The sequence below is a fragment of the Phoca vitulina genome, unplaced genomic scaffold (assembly GCF_004348235.1).
Source record: "Phoca vitulina isolate PV1807 unplaced genomic scaffold, GSC_HSeal_1.0 scaffold9, whole genome shotgun sequence".
Classification (NCBI taxonomy): Eukaryota; Metazoa; Chordata; class Mammalia; order Carnivora; family Phocidae; genus Phoca; species Phoca vitulina.
The window spans coordinates 34424758-34445349 of NW_022589712.1; the positions used below are offsets into that span (position 1 = coordinate 34424758).

General features: G+C 36.8%; 1 protein-coding gene across 1 annotated transcript in view; it reads right to left on the minus strand.

Moving 5' to 3' along the window:
- Positions 1–19721, minus strand: part of LAMA2 (laminin subunit alpha 2) — a 613526-nt gene extending 593805 nt beyond the window's left edge. Inside the window, exon 1 of the mRNA XM_032407892.1 lies at positions 19547–19721. Within this exon, the coding sequence (XP_032263783.1) occupies positions 19547–19655 (109 nt within the window). The 5' untranslated portion in view covers positions 19656–19721. The remainder of the gene's footprint in view (positions 1–19546) is intronic.
- Positions 19722–20592: the final 871 nt, after the last annotated feature.

The following is a 20592-nucleotide window of genomic DNA, read 5'->3' on the forward strand; positions in this document are numbered from 1 at the left end:
AAAATTGAGATCCTGGGCGCCTGGGTGGCTCAGTCGTTAAGCGTCTGCCTTCAGCTCAGGTCATGATCCCAGGGTCCTGGGATCGAGCCCCGCATTGGGCTTCCTGCTCAGCGGGAAGCCTGCTTCTCCCTCTCCCACTCCCCCTGCTTGTGTTCCCTCTCTCACTGTGTCTCTCTCTGTCAGATAAATAAATAAAAAAATCCTAAAAAAAATTAATTAATTAATTAAAAATTGAGATCCATTCATACACTGGAAACTCTTGGCAATTAAAAAGAACAAAAATTTGAACAAAAACATGGATGATTTTTACAGATATTAGGCTGAGAGAGAAAAAAGCAGACACAAAAAAGTACATAGTTGATGATTCATATAGAGGAATTTCTAGAACAGATGAAACTAATCAGATTGCAAAGAGCAAGTGGGGCCTTTCTGAGAAAGTGGAGATGTTCTATTTCTTGATCAGTGGTACTCACATGGGCAAAAATATTTGACAAAGTTATCAATCCCAATACTTCCATGGGAATTCTATTGTATGTAAATTATACCTCGAAAAAGTTGTTTAAAAAAAAAGACATGGTGACTTATGTCGTTATGTAAATATCTTACGATCCAAACAGGCCTGATTTCCTCAGTTATAGACTGATACCTGCAATAATACCAGTCTTCAGGGATTTCAGGAATTGTGGAAACAAAGCGAATAAAATGCCTGACACAAAATTAGTACTACTTCGATGAAACAGAAAAATGGTTAAAGCTTATGAAAGCTAAATGGAAATAAGAGGTTTAAATGCAAATACAAACCATATTTCCCAAAGAAATCTCATTACATGCATCTACAGAAATGTGCATAACCTAGATAATTATCAAAATACATATTTTGGAACACAACAGTGCTTTCACCAAAAGGCATCAATGAGGCCAGGGCTTTAACCAATAGTTACCATGAAGGTAGATCTTGGAAATAGAGTTGCTTTATCTGGCTTAGTAGTTTACACTATAGGAAACTATGACCCAGAATATAAGGCGTATAGCGTGGTTACCGGAAGTTTATATTGCCATTCAGATGAGTACTGGTCAATTAATTTCCAATGAAAATTATAAAATGGTTTATTATTTCATTTGGTTCCTGAATTCCTTCATCAATTAAAATTTGCATATAAGCAAAAGAAAAACATATACATCTTGAGAAAGAGACATTATTCTGTTAACTCCCACACATATATGAGAAAGCTAATCTTAAACAGCTGTTTTTTTCTTTAACCAAATTAACAATGCTTATTATATTCTGGCTTCCAGATGCAGAACAACATGTTTCATGTTAAAATGCCTAGTTTTTGACCCCGCAATACTGCTGAAGAACTCAGCAGGAAATTTGGCCTCCAGATACTCTTATCTTGGGAGATAAATACAAAGGAAAACAATTCGCTGAATTACTTTATTGTGGAATTAAAAATGCTCATTAAGACTGTTGTCAAGGGCGTTTCTATTCCAAATCTGTTATTATAAGTTACAAACAGGATGCCCCCAAACCAAGCTGAAAAACTAAAACTGTGGGTGGCATAATGATGAATTACAAAGCTGTATCTTGAGGTAGTTACTAACTCTGTGACCCTTTTCCCCCCCGAACAGAAAAGAGCAGGAAGAAGAGAAAGAGGGGAAGGAGTGGTAAGGTTCAAGCACAGACCTACTGGGTGATCTTGACCTGGATGAATTTAAAATGTTCCTCCTACGAAAGTGGACAGAGTAGATGTGGCCCAGGCATTGCTTATTCCTGGGTCTCAGACCCTTGAAATGCTTCCAGAACTAAAGTTTTTTACTATTCTAGGGCAATTTTTCCCCTTTGGGTCTGGTCCTCTGAGGGCCCCTCTGAGCCAAAAAAGGGATTACCTGCAGCTGGATGCCTACTTCTGAGATCTGGGGAGAGTTGAGGAGATCCCAGTGTGCACCTTCTTAGAACTGAAGTCCCTTGTCTTTGTCACCTCCTTCAACCCAGACTCCCCTCTTCCCCAGCCTCCACAGCAGTAGCCCTGCCATCAAATCCCCCAAACAAGTTTCCAGATAAAAGAACTAATTCCCACTAGGCTTTTTCCCCTGAGCTTGAGACAAAAGAAATATTTTCATTTCACTCTTTAAAAGAGAAAGGCATTCTAAGCACTATGTAAAACACTTAATTTTCTACAAGGGCTTTCATAATAAAGTATAGAATAAAAGAAAGTTGCAAGAGAAAGCTACAGCTTAAGATCCGCAAAGGCTTCATAAAGACTTACTGCTAGAGAGAATAGAAAAAACTCGCACAAGCATATTTATAATCCCTAAGTTTTATCTCATTTTTATCCAATAGTTGCAAACACATTAAAAAATATTTTCAAATGATTTCAGAAGGAAAAAAAAAACCCACCATGAAATCAAGTGATGGAGTTTCACAGAAATCTTCCATACAACTATGTAAATCAATAGTAGTCTCTTTGAAACAGAATTGAAAGCATACAGAATACATTTTAATGCAGAGTATAAAAAGACACTAAGATCTGTAATTCTACTAAATGTCAACGATACTGTAACCCACTTATTGTGGAGTCAAATATAATGAAATTCCATTTATAGTGAAGTAGAGTGGAAGTTTAAAATTACGTCAATGGAATATAATGCAAACAATACAATTCCAGTAATGGTGAATGACTTGTTAGAAAGAAATCTTGGTGAAATAATGATTTCACTGTAAGTCTCCCATATCCCTCAAAGCAATATTCAAAATAACATTAGATTTTAACATTAATATTTTACTAAGCAAATTATAATAAATTCAATTTATAATTCCCTAATATATGAAACCATACACAAAGCCACCATGAAAGACAGAAAATGTGTGTGTTAATATAAAACAATACAATATGCATATTCTAATTTGTGTTTGGTCATATTTATGAATGGAATGTAAAAATGAATTAAACATGTCAATTAAGTAGAGGAAGCAGTAAATAATATCTTAAATACATAGATAAAATAAATTCATGTTTTCCTCTGCAGAACATGAGAAAACACCATTTCTGGACTAAATAATAAAAAAAAATAACATGTCATACATTATTCGTAGATTCCATTTTCAAAAATCATACCCCTACTATCCATAAATATTATCATAATGCTACAATTTTCATATTAGCTTTCTCCCTTTAAAAAAAATTGCTATGTTCCATATTGGAACAAGAATTTATATAAAAGTGAAACGCATGCCTGGGATTTAGAAAATGTGGGATTCTATGTCTATCTTTTCTTATATTTATCAGGCTAAGTCATCCATCTTAAGCATTGACTCCCCTTTCTTCCAACCGTGGGAGTATACTCATTTATACAACACAATGCTCAAAAGCTTTGTGTAGAGGCATAGAAATGATGATAAAACATCCTAGACGCCAGATGCTATACAAATATAAAGCCTATGATAGCGGCATGGTGGGAAGGAAGCTGTAATTAAGACCATCAGATAGGATTTGGTTTTCTCTCTCCATGGAAATCATGATAAATATGTTATGTAGTTACTTAAATTTAAACATTTACTTTATAGGATCTGCTCTATCTAAAAGTTATATTAGCTGATCTCTGAACACAAAAAGTGTTTAATATTAATTCCCAGGTTAGGTGGCATATTTAACTTGAGAGAAATTTGCTAACATGATAATTTCTATAGTTGACTGCAGAGCTTCTTCACTAATTGATTCATATTACCTTTTCAATCACTTTACTGTCTCTCTATCCATGAGGAACACATACCAAGAGAATAAAAATTAAAGAGCATGCCACATTCCTATGATCTTTAAGTAAATTCCCAATTGAAAATGTTGCAGTGGCCTAGTGAGTTCACATAGAATTCAATCCCAAGGTCCTGCAATTGGTATTAAAAAAAGAAAAAAACATGATTTCAACACAAATTCCACCTGTCCCATACTCTCAGCACATAAACACATAAGAAAAATAAGAAATCAAATAATTGATACGATGACAACTTTTTACACTATATGTAATGATCTGAGAGGCTACAATAACAGAAATGATCAGACATAAGTGAATTCATCAGTGAGGACCTGGAAGAAATGAACTGTTAACTCCATTTTAAAAGTAGAAAAAGAATAGGTAGGGCATTCAAAAGTAGGATGTGCTAAGGAAAAAGGAAGGTTTCTTGATGGCTCAAATGGCTTAGTAAAGGCACAGTGGGAGAGAAATCTTTTTCACAAAAGATGGACTCATCTAGAAAAAGTAAAGAGAGAATTCTTTCCAAGTAATGAGCTTGGAAAATATGGAGTTGCCAAAGAAACAGGTGGGGAGCCCTGAATACTAGTTTTTATGATATATTTAAAATGATAGCAGGTAAACTTCTAGAAGCATCACTTAAACATTTAACTGGAATGTTATGTTTTAGCATTCCATGATCTTACACCCTTCCTCCATGTCTTAGTAAATTCTCTCTTTGGTTTCCTTTTCTGTACTTGAGTAGAAATTTTAACTGCCTACTTCTGATAGCATCATATCTTAACTATCTCCATTTTCCCCCCCAATATCTATCAGTATGTGTTCCCTCCTGAATGTTAGCTCTTCTGTTATTCCATCATTCGACTCTTACTGTGACCACTCTACTTGCCAGGCTCTGTCCTATACAATAAGGATAAAGTACTAACAAACAAAATCAGCTCTACCTTGCCTTAGAGTTCCATTCCTAAAATAAGAATACAGGTTACCAAGTATCTTGGACTACAATTCTCTTTTATTAATTCTAAGTATGCTACCATTTTGACTGTTAATAACTCCAAGAAAGAAACCACATCTAAGGACACAGTACATACATTATTTGACATATTGTAGAGGCCTGGTGAATAGCTTTTTAAAAGCTTTTTTTTTTTTTCCCCCTAAAATATAAAGGACTTCAGTATTGTCTAAGAGGAAACAAAGAAATGGGAACAGATGCTAATCAAATCTCCCTGTGTGAGTTATCTGTATTCTACCCCTAAAACTTACATCATTTTTAGGAAACGATTTATTTTATTAAGGTTTTGTTTTAATTCCAGTAGAGTTAACATACAGTGTTATATTAGTTTCAGGTGTGCTATATAGTGTTTTAACAATTCCATATATCACTCAGTGCTCATCATCACAAGTGTACTCCTTAATCTCCATCACCTATTTCACCAACCCCCCACCCACTTTCTTTCTGGTCACCACCAGTTTGTTCTCTATACCTAAGAGTGCTTCTTGGTTTGTCTCTTTTTCTTTTTCTCATACATGTACATAGGGTACATGTACCCTTTAAATTAGTGGTTTTGTATTTTGGGGGTAAATACGCAGTAGTGCAATTACAGGATCATAGAGTAGTTCTATTTTTAACTTTCTGAGGAAACTCCATACTGTTTTGCATAGTGGCTGTACCAGTTTGCATTCCCACCAACAGTGCAAGAGGGTTCCTTTTTCTCCTCATCCTCTCCAACACTTTTTGTTTCTTGTGTTTTGATTTTAGCCATTCTGATAGCTGTGAGGAAATACCTTGTTGTAGTTTTGATTTGCATTGCCCTGATGATAAGTGATACTGAGCACCTTCTCATGTATCTGCTGACCATCTGTATGCCTTCTTTGGAGAAATGTCTGTTCATGTCATCTGCCCATTCTTAAATTGGATTATTTGGTTTTTGGGCATTGAGTTGTATAAGTTATTTATATATTTTGGATACTAACCCTTTATTGGATAAGTAATTTGCAAATATCTTCTCTCATTCAGTAGGTTGCCTTTTAGTTTTCTTGTTTCCTTCACTGTGCAGAAGCTTTTTATTTTGATGTAGTCCCAATAGTTTATTTTTGCTTTTATTTTCCCTGCCTCAGGACTCATATCTAGAAAAATGTTGCTACAGCCAATGTTGAAGAAATTACTGCCTGTATTCTCTTCTAGGATTTTTATGGTTCCAGGTCTCACATTTAGGTCTTTAATCCACTTTGAGTTTATTTCTGTATATAGTATTAAGAAAGTCATCCAGTTTCATTCTTTTGTATGTAACTGATCAGTTTTTCCAAATGCCATTTGTTGAAGTAGAACTTACATCTTGGTGGGCATTTTAATCTTATGCATTATGAGTCTTGTCCAAAAAGTCCTCACATCAGAAAGTTCTAAGCCAAGAAATATTCATTCCTCATCCAAAGCTTAAAAATTGCTCAGCTCTTACTGGAATATCCTTAGGGAAAAAATACATCTTAAAAGCAAGATAAAATATTCTAAAATACTTCTAAAATATTATATTAAGTGTCATTGATAACAATACCCTGTATCTCTGTTTCAGTATTTGTGGAAATTTATAACTTATAAAAATATTAAGATATAAAAGCATTAAGAAAAATAGTACATGTAAAATTTTTTAAAATGCACTCTTTGGGTGTAACCAAAGAGTGGCTTCTTCATTCATTTTACAATTATTTAATTAAAGGCCTACCATATGCCAGACTAAGACTAGAGATAAAGCAGTAACTAAAAATAAAAGACAGTCCTATCAGTGTGTCACTGTTATTAATTTCTAATTATTAAATAGCTTAAAATCTTAAAAGAGAAACTAACTGGTTAAATGCCCTTCTAGCTTTCTGCAATAGCAATAGTTCATGAAGTTTGTCTGAATATGAGTGGTCTTTCAACTTAGTACATAATTGAAAATCATAACAGGCTAGATTCATTACATACTTCAACCAAATTTAACTTAATTCATGGAATTATATTTGGAATAACCCAAACACAGTCACGGGTTAATTAAAAAAAAATTATGGATCTCCTAGGATATGGAAAATGGCCTCAGAGGGCAATGTTTTGTCCAAAATTATATCTAAAGATTCCAAACCCTAAATGGGTAATGCACTATAGGACAGCATTGCTTTCTTAGCACATCTTAGGTAGCACTAAGTTAGGAACCCTATGGATAAAATCAGTTCTTGAAAGCTGACAAAAAATATACAAGAATGAAAAAGTATTTAAGAATTTTTATTTTTTTTAAGATTTTATTTATTTGAGAGAGAGCATATGAGAGAGAAAGAGAGAAAGCACAAGCAAGGGGAGGGGCAGAGGGAGAAGCAGACTCCCAGCTGAGCAGGGAGCCCAATGAAGGCTCCAGCCCAGGACCCAGGGATCATGATCTGAGCTGAAGGCAGATGCTTAACTGACTGAGCCACCCAGGCACTCTGAAGAATTTTTAAATGTATCATTGTCTACATATAAAATGTATCTGTGGCTATGTGCAAAATCAATAATGATATGACATGCATTTTAAAATATTTCCTTTCCATATGAATTAACTTTTTCTGTTACCTGGAGGTATATAGCAAAAAAAGGAAGGAAAGAAAGAAGATGTGTCATGATTCTCAATCCAGAAAAACTAAATACATTAAGAGCCATTGGAAGAAAAAAAAAAAAATCAAAGAAAGGGGGTGAAGCAGAACTTCATGAACCATCAAAGTCTTTGGGCAAAACTGTCATTTATTATAATAATGAACAGTATTATTAATAATATTTGTATTGTACATTTTAATTAACTTTTATAACCCCTCCATGAGATAGATTTGAACATTATATTTTCTTTCTTTATTTTTGGATGGAGAATTGAACTTCAGAATAGTTAGATGACTTATCTATTCTTCAAGGTGACATCTTTCAGAAGAGCTAGAGGCAAAGCTTGTATCCTAGAGTTCTAATTGCAAATCCAGTGATTTTTCTAATGTGCCAGATTGAAAAACTGAATGGTTGTATTACATGTTAAGCATGATTGAAACTTTTTGAAGAGCAAGGGGCCTATGGGAAATGTTTTTGTCTGAAGCTTTTTCAAAATCTGATATTCCCAGGTCTAAAAAAGCAGGTCTCCCTAGAGATCTATTGAGGTTATGGGATTTCCCGAGGTAGTTTTTGGTTTTGGCTTTCGTTTTTTAGAATTTTACCATTAGATTTAATATGCAGGAAGACACACTAAAAATTTTCCCAATCTAGGTTGGTATTAAATAATGTGTTCCAAGACTTTTTTTTTTTTTTTACCTTACTGAATAGAAAGAGTCCAAATAAAGAAGGTCTATTTTGAGAGCTTTTCTACAGTCCAATTAGACTTTCCATTGAAGACCATCCTGAAATTAACTTTCATTGTGTGTCAAACATGCTGAATTATCCTCTCTACTCAGGCAGATGTCAATGAAGACATGTGGTTCATAGGCTGAAAATAATAACTAATCTTTATAGGATATTTACTAGGTACCACACATTTTTCTTACCTATCACACATTAAAACCCTTCTTTACAAAATAGTTTATCAATCCCTAATAAATGTATGTCCAAAATGAGAGATTCCTAGGAAAAAATGTTAATTATATCATATTTGAAATATAAATAGCCACAAAGTATTGCTAAAATTTCCATCCTGTTACATGTCTAAATCACCTCTCACATTGAGTTACCAACATAACTATTAGCTAATTATAGGACCTTGTGTTTCTTCCTATCTCTGTTACTGACTTGTGGGACCTTGTTAGAATTCTTCCATCTCTCTTCAATGACATAGCTTGCCAACTATAGTCTTTTAGGGTCTACTCAAAGAAGCTTCTAGAATGTTTCACTCTTCTTAAGCAAAAGTGCTGTCATATGTACTGCAAATATCATTTTTGAGCTTTCTGATCAATCAATAAAGAAAAAGAAGAGCTAATATTTACTGATTAGCTGCCAAGAATTTGCACATGTATTATCTAATTTAATTCTACTTTAATTGGAAATTTAAACTCCATTGAGTTAATAAAAGAGGGATAACACGACTATGAATCCCATTCTTGTCATCTCCCAAAGACACTAATATTCAAAGTTCTCTCCAAAGCAGAGGAACACATATGAAAATTGAAGGGATAAAGGGGTCTATCTTGATAGCTATTTTTTGCATGCTAAACTATAAAGTTCAGATTAGCAAAACACTACAACAGAAATTCCAATTAAAACTGAATCCATACATTTGTGTTTTCCAGTATATAAGCAAATTCCTTCATACACGGCCTCAGCGGAGTTTGGTATACCATAGCGTTGGAGAAAAAGTGCTGCTTTAAGCCAGAATTTCTTGACACCAAGACAGTTTTTAAACTTAATTCAGTTTTCTTGAAGTGTTTTGGAAACTCACATTTTTTGAGGTCCTAATAGATGCTCCATGTTTTATATTCATTGTTTTATATACTCCTCACAACAAACCAATGCGATAAAGTAGCTCCCTGAAATGACAATTGTTCTACCTCATGTTCTGTTTCGTATTTTCAGCCTTATTCGGTAATTGAAAAAGGCAGAGAAAGCAATAAGCCAGAAAATTGTGGTAGCTATACAGGCTTTAGAAAAAAATATGTTCAATGTGGCAAACTCTACTAACCTTATTTCCCCTTTAGAATAGAGCTTTATATGTTGCAAGCAACTTAAAAGTTATTATACCTTAGAGTTTTAATGGTATAGTTACTGGACTAAAAAATTGAATGATCCCATTTATAATTCATTCTGTGGTTCATAATCATTTATCAAAGGCAACTAGAGGGGCGCCTGGGTGGCTCAGTCGTTAAGCATCTGCCTTCGGCTCAGTTCATGATCCCAGGGTCCTGGGATCGAGCCCCACATCGGGCTCCCTGCTCGGTGGGAGGCCTGCTTCTCCTTCTCCCACCCCCCCTGCTTGTGTTCCCTCTCTCACTGTGTCTCTCTCTGTCAAATAAATAAAAATAAAATCTTTAAAAAAAAAAAAAGGCAACTAGACTTTTCTGCAAATTTAATTCTTAGATTCCCTTATTCTAGATTTTTTATAAAACTGAAAATCTGATTTAAGAAAACAAATCAAATAGCTAAATATCTTGGTATGTTAAATATACTAATATAAACATACTAAACACATTAATTAGGTACTAATAAATGGGGGGTGCCTGGGTGGCCCAGTCGTTAAGTGTCTGCCTTCGGCTCGGGTCCCCAGGGTCCTGGGATCCAGTCCCACATCTGGGCTCCCTGCTCAACGGGAAGCCTACTTCTCCCTCTCCCACTTCCCTTGCTTGTGTTCCTTCTCTCGCTGTGTCTCTGTCAAATAAATAAATAAAATCTTAAAAAAAATAAACTATAAATAGTACATACATACACACTTATTGGTGCCATACATCCACCTACATTGTAGGAAGTTTGCACAATTTTCTAACAGAGAAGTTCAATTTCAGATTGAACTCTTTAGATCTTTATACAGAAATGCCAGTGCTCTACTTTTTTTCAAAAGGAATTTTGAGATTAACTCTCCTCTGAGTCAGGTACACATGTTTGGTTCTTGTTCTTCTCATTCACTGAAATATATATATATTGCCCTTTTTTAAAGCATTCATTATATAATAAATACCATTATGTTTCTAGCCCACTGACATTATTTATATAAGGTGACTTCAGGAAAGCCATAATCAATTAATACTTTCTTATAGTCCAGTGTCCAGTAATCTAAATTCTAAGAATTTAAAGACTAAAATTTGACAAATATTTTTATATTCGTGTGAAATCTTAAGTGCTGTGGGTGTGTTTCTGCATAGTTTTGTGTGTGTGTGTGTGTGTGTGTGTGTGTGTGTGTTTAAATGAAAAAGACCATTAAAGGCAACACATTTCTTGTTCTCTCACAATACCTAGTGACTCTCTGTTTTCTAATTAGACTACTAACATAACTCAGAAATGGAGATATGATTATTTCAAGGTCTTTTACAAAAGATAAGGAAGGAGCTAAAAGTCTAAAAGAGATGACAATGTAGGATGCAAAAAATCAGGAGCAGGAACATATCCTAATTTCTTGTTTTTTAAATTTATTTAAGTAATCTCTATACCTGACCTGGGGCTCAAACCCACAACCTGAGATCAAGCGTTGTACATTTTTCCAGCTAAGCCAGCCAGGCACCTCATCCTAATTTCTAATTCTAAAGCGTGCACTGGAATTTGTGTTTGTCCTTGACAAGTTGCAAGGCATCTATTTTCCTTCTGTAAAATGAAGATAATTATATTAACCTACTAAACAGCTCTACTATGTACATACACGTGTTAATGCCCACAATGCGCTAGATACTATTAAGCCAATCTAAAGCATCTGGTCCTCAAGATGCAGTTATACAAAGAGCCTGGCAGAGAAGCACAGCTTGGTGGTCAACTAAGAGGACCTTACATGGAAAGGCTTTGTTAACATTGCACAAAGTGCCTTTCCTAAGTGCAGGCACGAAATAATTCCACAGGTCTTCGTCATTCTTTATTTGCATAGATTAACTCGCTATTTGAACTAAATTAAGACTGTCACAGAAAGCCAGGGGTATGAATAATAACCCCTAGCAGACTATCTCTATGATCTTTTTCTAAAAGTCATGTGTCCAGATAAAAACCAAATAGCATCAGATTTCCATGTTAAAATCCACATTCAGGATGACTAGAAAAAAACTGTTTTATCACCAATATTATACATCTTTGACAAGCAAATATCTAGCTTTAACTCACCATGTAAATTCAGATTATGCCTCAAAACTATATTTAGATTGTAATTATCTGACTTTTGGAAGATTTAAGTGAAGTTTTGCCTACATATCTTCTTAAAAGTTGTATTTGTTAGAATTATCTCTTTGAAAACCACATTTTTTTCACAGCAGGATCCTAAAGGACGGAAGAAGGGAGGAAGGGAGGAAGGGAGGAAGGAGGAAGGGGGGAAGGGAGAAAGGGGGGAAGAAAAGAAAGAGAGAACCTATGCAATTTTTTCCAGAACTCTTGTTCTAAATGATAGAATGTAGTCAGGCCAAAACTGTATTACTTTACTCCAAAATTTACTGCAAGACTTACAGCGATCCTTAAAGAAGTTATAAAAATTGAAACAGAATATAGAATAAGTTTCTGATTGTAAAAATAGGTAACATTTCAAAGTTCATTTTATAAAAGAAGTCATCAGATCAATACATCATTGTGTCATTTTTAACAATAGTATCTAAACTTTAGCTGTGATACTGAAAGGAATAATAAAAGAGAACTTCAAGGTACGCATATTTATGTGGGACTGTGAATAACTTATTTTTGTTTTTAACATCCACGTTAATTAAAATTACTCTAAGAAATCTATGACTTAGGGGCGCCTGGGAGGCTCAATCAGTTAAGCATCTGTCTTTGGCTCAGGTCATGATCCCAGAGTCCTGGAAACAAGCCCCACACTGGGCTCCCTGATCAGTGGGAAACCTGCTTCTTCCTCTCCCTCTGCCCCACCCCCCTGCTCGTGCTTTCTCTAATAAATAAAATCTTTAAAAAAAAAAAGGAAATCTATGGCATATTTCTAAGAACACTGGGCAAATAAAAGGATATGTAGACGTTCCCTACACTTCAGTTGTTTTAATGTACTGAAATTCTTTTTTTTTTTTTTTTTTTTTTTAAAGATTTTTTATTTATTTATTTGACAGAGAGAGAATGAGAGAGAGAGCACATGAGAGGGGGGAGGGTCAGAGGGAGAAGCAGGCTTCCTGTGGAGCAGGGAGCCCGATGCGGGACTCGATCCAGGGACTCCAGGATCATGACCTGAGCCGAAGGCAGTCGCTTAACCAACTGAGCCACCCAGGTACCCTGAAATTCTTTTTTTAACATTTATTTACTTGAGAGAGAGAGAGAGCGTGAGCGTGAATGAGTACATGTGCATGAGGTGGGGGGAGGGAGCAAGGGATAGACAGAACCTCAAGCAGACTCTGCAGGGCTTGATGGGGGGGCGCTCAATCTCACAACCCCAAGATCACAACCTCAGCCAAAACCAAGAGTCAGACACTTAACCAACTAAGCCACCCAGGCACCTGATACTAAAATTCTTTTAATTGTAATAGGACGGAGATGCCAAAAGGAAAAAAAAAAAAAAAAATTTTACAAAAATGCATCTGAGTTTCCCAGTGATAAGACTGCCAAGATGTAATACTCTGGAATGGAGTCACTTAACTATCCTCTAAGAATGGGATGTATGGGGGAGGAAATGGATCTCAATTAATACTACATTTGGATTATTGGTCTAGTCCAGTGGATTAAAGCCTGTTTGGGAAAAGAAATAATAACTATTATTTTATTCATTCATTTAACTCTGCTCAAAATTCTCCAATTCCATCCATCTTACTCAGACTAAAAGGCAATTTTTTTACAATGATCCAGCTCCCCAATGCTTCCCTGACTGTTCTCACTGTGCTCCAGCTGTAGACCTTTATAAACATGCTCCCTGTACTAAGGGTATTAGCTCTTTCATCTTATACCTGTATGAATCACTCTCACCCCACCTTCAAGGTTTGCTCAGATGTGATCTTCTTAATGAGGTCAACCTTTATCATTCTATTTAAAATAGCAACCAACCTCTCTCTATTCCTAGACCTCCTGACTCCTCTTACCCTGGTATATTTGTTTGTGCATCACTCACTACATTCTAAAAATACAGGTATTCATATATTACTTATTCACTATATATTCATCATATTTCTGCCCCCCATCTCTATCCCAACTAGAATATAAACTCCAGAAGAGCAGGGATTTTTTTGTGTGTGTTTTACTTACTTACTTCATTCATTAACCATATTCCAATATATATAGTCCCATGCCCACAAATTTCCTGCACAGATTCTGGCCTTTGAACTCCATCTGAGCAATTGGTACAGTCCAGAATTCGTCCTCTTTCTGTCTGACTGGTATACGCAGCCCAGCATGGGTCTTAAGAACCATGTGCCAATCTAATTTTGTCTTTCCCTACCTCTACTTTGTTTTCTCAATCACTGCAACTGGACTTCTGCCTAAGTTCCTGCCTAGCTACCTAGTTTAAAGTCGTGACTCTACACAAATCTTAAACCCCAATGTTCTGGATTGGAAGCCTAAACAATTTGTCTGCCCGGTGACAACACTTTCTTCCTGATCTTTTTCCTAGTCTCCAGCTGCTAAAAAAGAATGTATTGCAACTCTGCACAAATGACCTGCAGTCACTGTTTATTGTTGTTATTATTATTATCCTGCTTGGAAACTTCCAGCCATGCTCCACCCAAACAGTAGAATCTTACTGAATAGTTATGCTGACTGGAATCAAGCATGCATTTGGACTCTCTAATTCAGACAACCAGTCATCCCACTAATCTTGCTCTGCATAGGATGAGGTTAGCTGTTCCTATTCTGCCAATTCTTCTTTGCTTGCAGCCCAGAATTCAGGCCCTATAATTCTAAAGCAGATTATGAAAGATGTGAAAGCTCAAATAAAGTTTCAGCAAATTTTTTTAAATCATTTAATGCTAAATTTGTTTGGATTAAAAGGAGGAACAATAATCTGGTCTCCAAGGTCCAAGTTGAAAAGTCTAGCACAATAGTCTTTGTCAATGAATAATCAATATTTATTAAATGTATGAACAGAAAAATAGTGACAATGATGTTTTAAATAAATGGGGACTGAGAAAATACTGATATGTGAAATCTACAAAAAGTAAACTTTGTCATTGCTATCGCAATATAGTTGGATGATGTAAAAACTCTTAAGTCTTACTACTTCAGAAATTCTTCTTCCAATTTAACTAAATCTCTCCCATAAAAATATAGACTCATGCTTTTCTTACAGAGTCATAGCTGGTATTAACTCTTTGGTTATTATTATATATATTATATATAGTTTATATAGAGCTATAAACTCTGGTTATTATTGATAAAACTATGGTTATTACAGTGTAGGGGACAGTTATCCCATATTTCAGAGTGAATTAAGGACAAATTGGCAGAGCATGTACAGTTTTTTTCATAATCCCTGGCAGTTTTTTTTTTTTTTAAGATTTTATTTATTCATCAGAGACAGAGAGAGAGGCAGAGGCAGAGAGAGAAGCAGGCTCCCTCGAGCCCAGTACGAGGCTCGATCCCAGGACCCTGGGATCATGACCTGAGCCAAAGGCAGACGCTTAACCAACTGAGCCACCGAGGCGCCCTCCCTGGCAGTTCTTGATGGAGATTCGGTTCATTACTTTGCATGAAATCCTAGGATAGAAAACTTTTAGGAATAAGATCAATCAGCAATTTGTATACACTGATATGTAAGATAAAATACATAATATAAAGTTCATGCCTTTTAAAAAAATTTGACACCTATAATTGTTAATGTTGAATATGTTCTTATTCTGAACCCTACATTTTATCTGTTATGAATCATTTTTACTAAACTATTAGGCCAGTCTGTAGTGACCAAGCCAACATATGTACAAAAGTTACATATGTAGCAAAAGCGATTAAAAAGAAATTAATTCCAGGTTTATGGTTACAATAAATCTCAGGTAATTTACGAAGCATTTTCATATTTTATAGCACAGCATGTTTTAGAACCAGGCAATTAATGTGATGTAAGAATTCCATATGAAAATTTTAAGTCTTCTTGCCAAAAATGAGTGAGGATCATCTCAAACATGTTTTTATTTTAAATCCCAGAAAGCATCTAAAAACACATTTATATACATTTCATATTTTCTTGACATCTTTAAGAATTCAGAAGTTCAAATGCAAGTATGCACTCCAAAAACAATAGACTGTAATACTAGAATCTTGGGCTTAGCAAAGCACTGGAGACTTGATGAGTTTTAACTATGTCTCTGGAAAGGCACTTCATCCTAACTCATCCCTGACAGTTTGCACATCTGATCACACATGGACATTTCCAGAAACTAGGTGCTCCAATACAACCTAGTAATTTCTAACAGCTCAGGATGGGGAGGGACAGGGAGAAGGAGCAGGCTTCCTCTCATCTTATTTAATTCAAACCTTCCCCTTTGTCATATGCCTCATTTCTTAAGTCTTTCTTTCTCCAAATAGTTTTTTTTTAAAGATTTTATTTATTTATCTGACAGAGAGAGACACAGCGAGAGAGGGAACACAAGCAGGGGGAGTGGGAGAGGGAGAAGCAGGCTTCCCGCTGAGGAGGGAGCCCGATGCGGGGCTCGATCCCAGGACCCTGGGATCATGACCTGAGCGGGAGACAGATGCTTAACGACTGAGCCACCCAGGCACCCCTCTCCAAATATTTTCACTTGAAATGTCCTCCTCTGGAAATCTTTCCAGAGTCCTAACTACTCTCTTCTTCTTCCTCTGAATTGACCTACATTTGTCAGTGAAGCACCCCAATGTGTTCTAAAACAGCCCTCTCTGTTTCTATGAGTTTTTTTAATGAGTTCACTTTTCTGTCACCATGTCACACTATACGTTCATATTGAACTTGCTGCAATTCAGACTGCCCTTTCTCCTCCAATTTTTGTACTCATCCCTGTATTTATAAGGGAAACAAAACATTTCCAGAAGAGGGCAAATGAAATTATTTAATGTCTGCATACAAATAACAAAACCAGCTCTGCGTAGGTTCTGTTCATGGTCCAGGCTATGTAGACCTTCAAAATTCCTGTATCTGTTATTAACCTGCTTAGCCACCTGAATCAATTTTGGACCACCAGAAGTTCTGATAAGCTTGCATTTTATGTTTTCCATCAAGCCACCACCGAGACAAATGAACATAAGGAATCCTCTATCACACTCCCAAAGGCTTCTTTCCGAATTGACCTTAAACCACCACGCAGTATTCTTTGGCAACTACTTCCAATCAGTTGCAATTTACCTACCATTAGATTTCCATTTCCACAAATTATTCATAATATCGGGAAGAGATTTTATCTACTGCCTTGCTGAAACACAGACCCACTTTGACTACATCATTCTATTCTGTCAATCATATCTAGTTAAAAAATTTTCTTAGAATATCATTCTTACTGAATCAATGCTATTCCTACAACTCAGTGAGCTAGAGAAGCTACACAAGATTTTAAAGAAAAAATTAAAAACAAACAAAAATGTAGTTAAATTTCTAACTCAATTACAACATTTAAGAATGATTGCTTCTTGTCAGTATTCTTAATAAATGGCACCATACTATAAGGGAGAAAAACGCTAATATAACCAATAAGAAAAAAGTTGATAGCCAAAAACTTCATCAGTCATGCTCATATCCAATGATCTTCACTGAGAGTGTGCTTTAACAGAACAAAATTAAAAAGAAAACATGGCCCCCGCAATAAATGGAAAGAAATCTTGGTACCATAGAAAAGGGAACTTTAGCATAAACACCACTAGAAGTGTTTTTAGTTGTTAAAAATTAAGTTATTAGCAGTTGCATGAATTTAAGTCACTACTCCAAGTCTCCAGTTTTAAATTTGCCCAATAAGAATAATAATAGTTGAAGGTGAAATAAGCCAATGCACACAAGGTATTTTTAAAATACAAAACACTTATAAATTTAAGGTATTATAAAACATACATATACTTTTAATATTAACAAGTTTCAACCATTTATCCCTAAGCCAATCTTGAAATATATTACAAATGATCTATAGTAATAGATTAATAGATTCTAGGATGCAGAAGATAGCAGTCTATAGTAGATTCTATGTTATAACTATTTTGCACAGAATTCCTTATTGTATATAGCATTCAAGTGATCTCTGAACAGAACGGCAGTATAAACTTTCCCTTCTGCATTGACCTCAGCTTGTGCCTGGACCATAGAAATCAGAGTTAATTTTATCGAGAGAGAGAGAGAGAGACTGAGAGAGAAAGAAAGAGGAGAGGAGGGAAGGAGGAAGGAGGAGTAGGAGAAGAAGAAGAAAAGGAGGAGAAGAGGTAGAGGGGGCAAAAGAGGGAAGGGGAGGGTTGGGAGGAGAGAGAATGAGGGGGGTGGGCAGCACACTAGGAAATTTCTCAGGGACCCACTTGATCCCCCTGCTTTGAGCTTCTGCCCCACTCCAAGTGAACAAAAGGGTTGGTGCTCCTGGCTTCCCTTTACTCCCAGCTGCTTAACGGTATTAAAGTAATATGTACTGTTAAAACATATCATATAACTAAGCAAGGCTAATATTTTGAGGCAGTATTTTTAAAAATCAGCTGCCAGAGATATTCTCAAACTCACGCTCATAAACTCTATTAATTATGCCACAGTGACCCCATTTTACCTCACAGAGAAGGAAAAGCAAAATTAGAAGAAAAAAAGTTATGTAGTGAACTTAAGGTCATTTTTATTCTAGGAATTTTAATCAGGGAGTTATTATTGTAGCAAGAAGATTAGAGTATTTTTTTTTCACTCCTTTTAAGATATAATAGTACTGCTAGAAATGTTAGATTATAAGAACTATCAGAATGGGGGCGCCTGGGTGGCTCAGGCATTGAGCATCTGCCTTCAGCTCAGGTCATGATCTCAGGGTCCTGGGATCGAGCCCCACGTCCGGCTCCCTGCCCGTCGGGAGGCCTGCTTCTCCCTCTCTCACTCCCCCTGCTTGTGTTCCCTCTCTCGCTGTCTCTCTGTCAAATAAATAAATAAAATCTTAAAAAAAAAATTAAAAAAAAAAAAAGAACTATCAGAATGGTTAGACATAGCTCTATTCCAGTTAACTAAAAGAGGGATAAATATATTTCAAAACTTTGACAGACTCAGTCTCATCAAAACTTTCAAAAGCTGCTAACGTCCAGATTCTGTACTCTTAGGGTAAATATTTTGATATTTGAAACCAAACCTTAAATATTTTTTACTTTAATACATGTTTTCCAACTCATAAAAATGTTTGCTGAAATTATGTATTATAAATTATGTTTTAAAATGCTATACATTTGCTTCTTTTAAAATTCATGATCACATAATGTATGGTGATTAACATAATAAAATAAAATTTTAAAAAACCATTCATGATCATAAAATAACCCTTCAAAGACTCCCAAGAGTATCAGAAATTATATGCATATAAACATTACAGAGCTCTGAAGAGAATAATTTGAGTTACATTAAATAAAACCGTTTTCCAAAGTCCCCTAAAGTGTATATCTGGTCACTGTGACCTTAATTAAAGTAAATATGACATAGAAGTCTTGTCTATATTTAAGCCAGAGGAGAAATTTCACTATAATAATAATAATAATAAAGAGGATCCCTGAGATCGGATGTGAGTCAGAAAAAGATGAGGCTGGAGGTCCCATTGGCATGAAAGAAAAAAACCCACTTACTTAACTACTTTACAAATTCTGTTCAAATAGTTAGAAACAAAGTCCTTAAAAAAAAAAAAAATGTATCAGCTGCCTTCCATAAAGTTCCAAGATGAGCCACAGCTTGGGAAACATTTCTCTGTAGGGATGGAATCTGATTTGGAAAAACTTTTTATTTTTCAATTGGTTAAAAGTTTGCCTCTTTGGAAGATTTCGGAAATCAATTGGCAATATGTAAAAGCGATAGCAAGGTCTCTCCGAACGAATGAACAATGAAACGGGCTTCATATTCTTCTGGGGGACGTAAGCAATCCCCCCCAACACACCCGCCACGATGTACTCAGGGAGCTAAAGTGTACTCGCATCAGGCTTAGCTCCTCTCGCCCCAACTACCCGAGGGCAGAGCCAGAAATCGGTCCCTGCTGTTGGAAGAAGGGACCAGGAGGGGCCGCAGCCCCCCGCAAAGGATGGAATCTAGAGCCCGTTCCTCGACTGTACCTCTTTGCTGATGTGCCTGGAGCTGCCGCTGCTCTGGCCGCTGCGCCCCGCCGCCCCCGAGGCCCCCGCTGAGCAGCAGGACCAGGAGGACCCCGGCCGCTCCTGGCATTGCAGTGGCCCGGAGCGGATCCGCTTCTCAGGAGCCCGAAGAGTAGCTGCCGCCCAGTCCCCCGGCCCGGGCTTGTGAGCTGAATGAGCAGCAGCTGCTGGGTAAGAGGAGGAGACAGCACCCCCCCCCCCCCCGCCGCCCGCCCCCTGGCTTTGGCTCTGCGGCCGCCGGAGGGTGGGGGGAGAAAGAGGACACTCCCCCTCCCTCCCCTTTCCCAGGCCCTCGTCCCACAGCCGTCCAGGCACAGGCCCTTAAAGGGTCCTCGGTGAAACAGACCTTTCCTATAGCCGTCCTTCCCTCCGAGAAGGGATCATTCCTTAGCTTGATCTGTTAGCTGAACTTCTTTTAAATAAAAGGAGGTAATTGATATGAAAGCACTCTGTGATCTGTAAAGTCTCTACACGTGGAAAGCATTATTTGTGGGAAATCTGCACAGCTGGGAACTTGACCGAAGCTGAGTCGATGCACCTCTCGAGAAAGGCCTGGCAAAGCTGTGTGCGGGCACTGCGTACCCAGGTGATCCATCGCTAGACACCGGACAGGCCCAAAAGCCCCCGGTGACTGCGAAGTAACCAGGGGGCGGAAGGCTGGCCCTGGGCCTCTGCAAGTCAGGCCAGGGCACCGACTTACTGCTTGATAGACTGCTGGCAGGGCAGCCAAGGTGGGACGAAATTTAAAAATCTCCCTTGCTCCACTGCAATGCTTAATTTATACTTATGAGGTAAGGTTTTCAGTTCTGCCAGGAGACCTTTATTTAAATAGGATAAAGACCTCAGCGAACGTTTCCTTTCAGGCTCCAAATTTCATCTCTTCAGTCCCAATTGCTTCTCCTTAACTCAGAATTTCTGCAAGTTTTTCTGCCACCCCAGCTTCCAATGACAGCTCCTTGCTAGCTTTTTGTTTGGTTACTTTTTATGGTCTGAGGTTCCCATGGTGC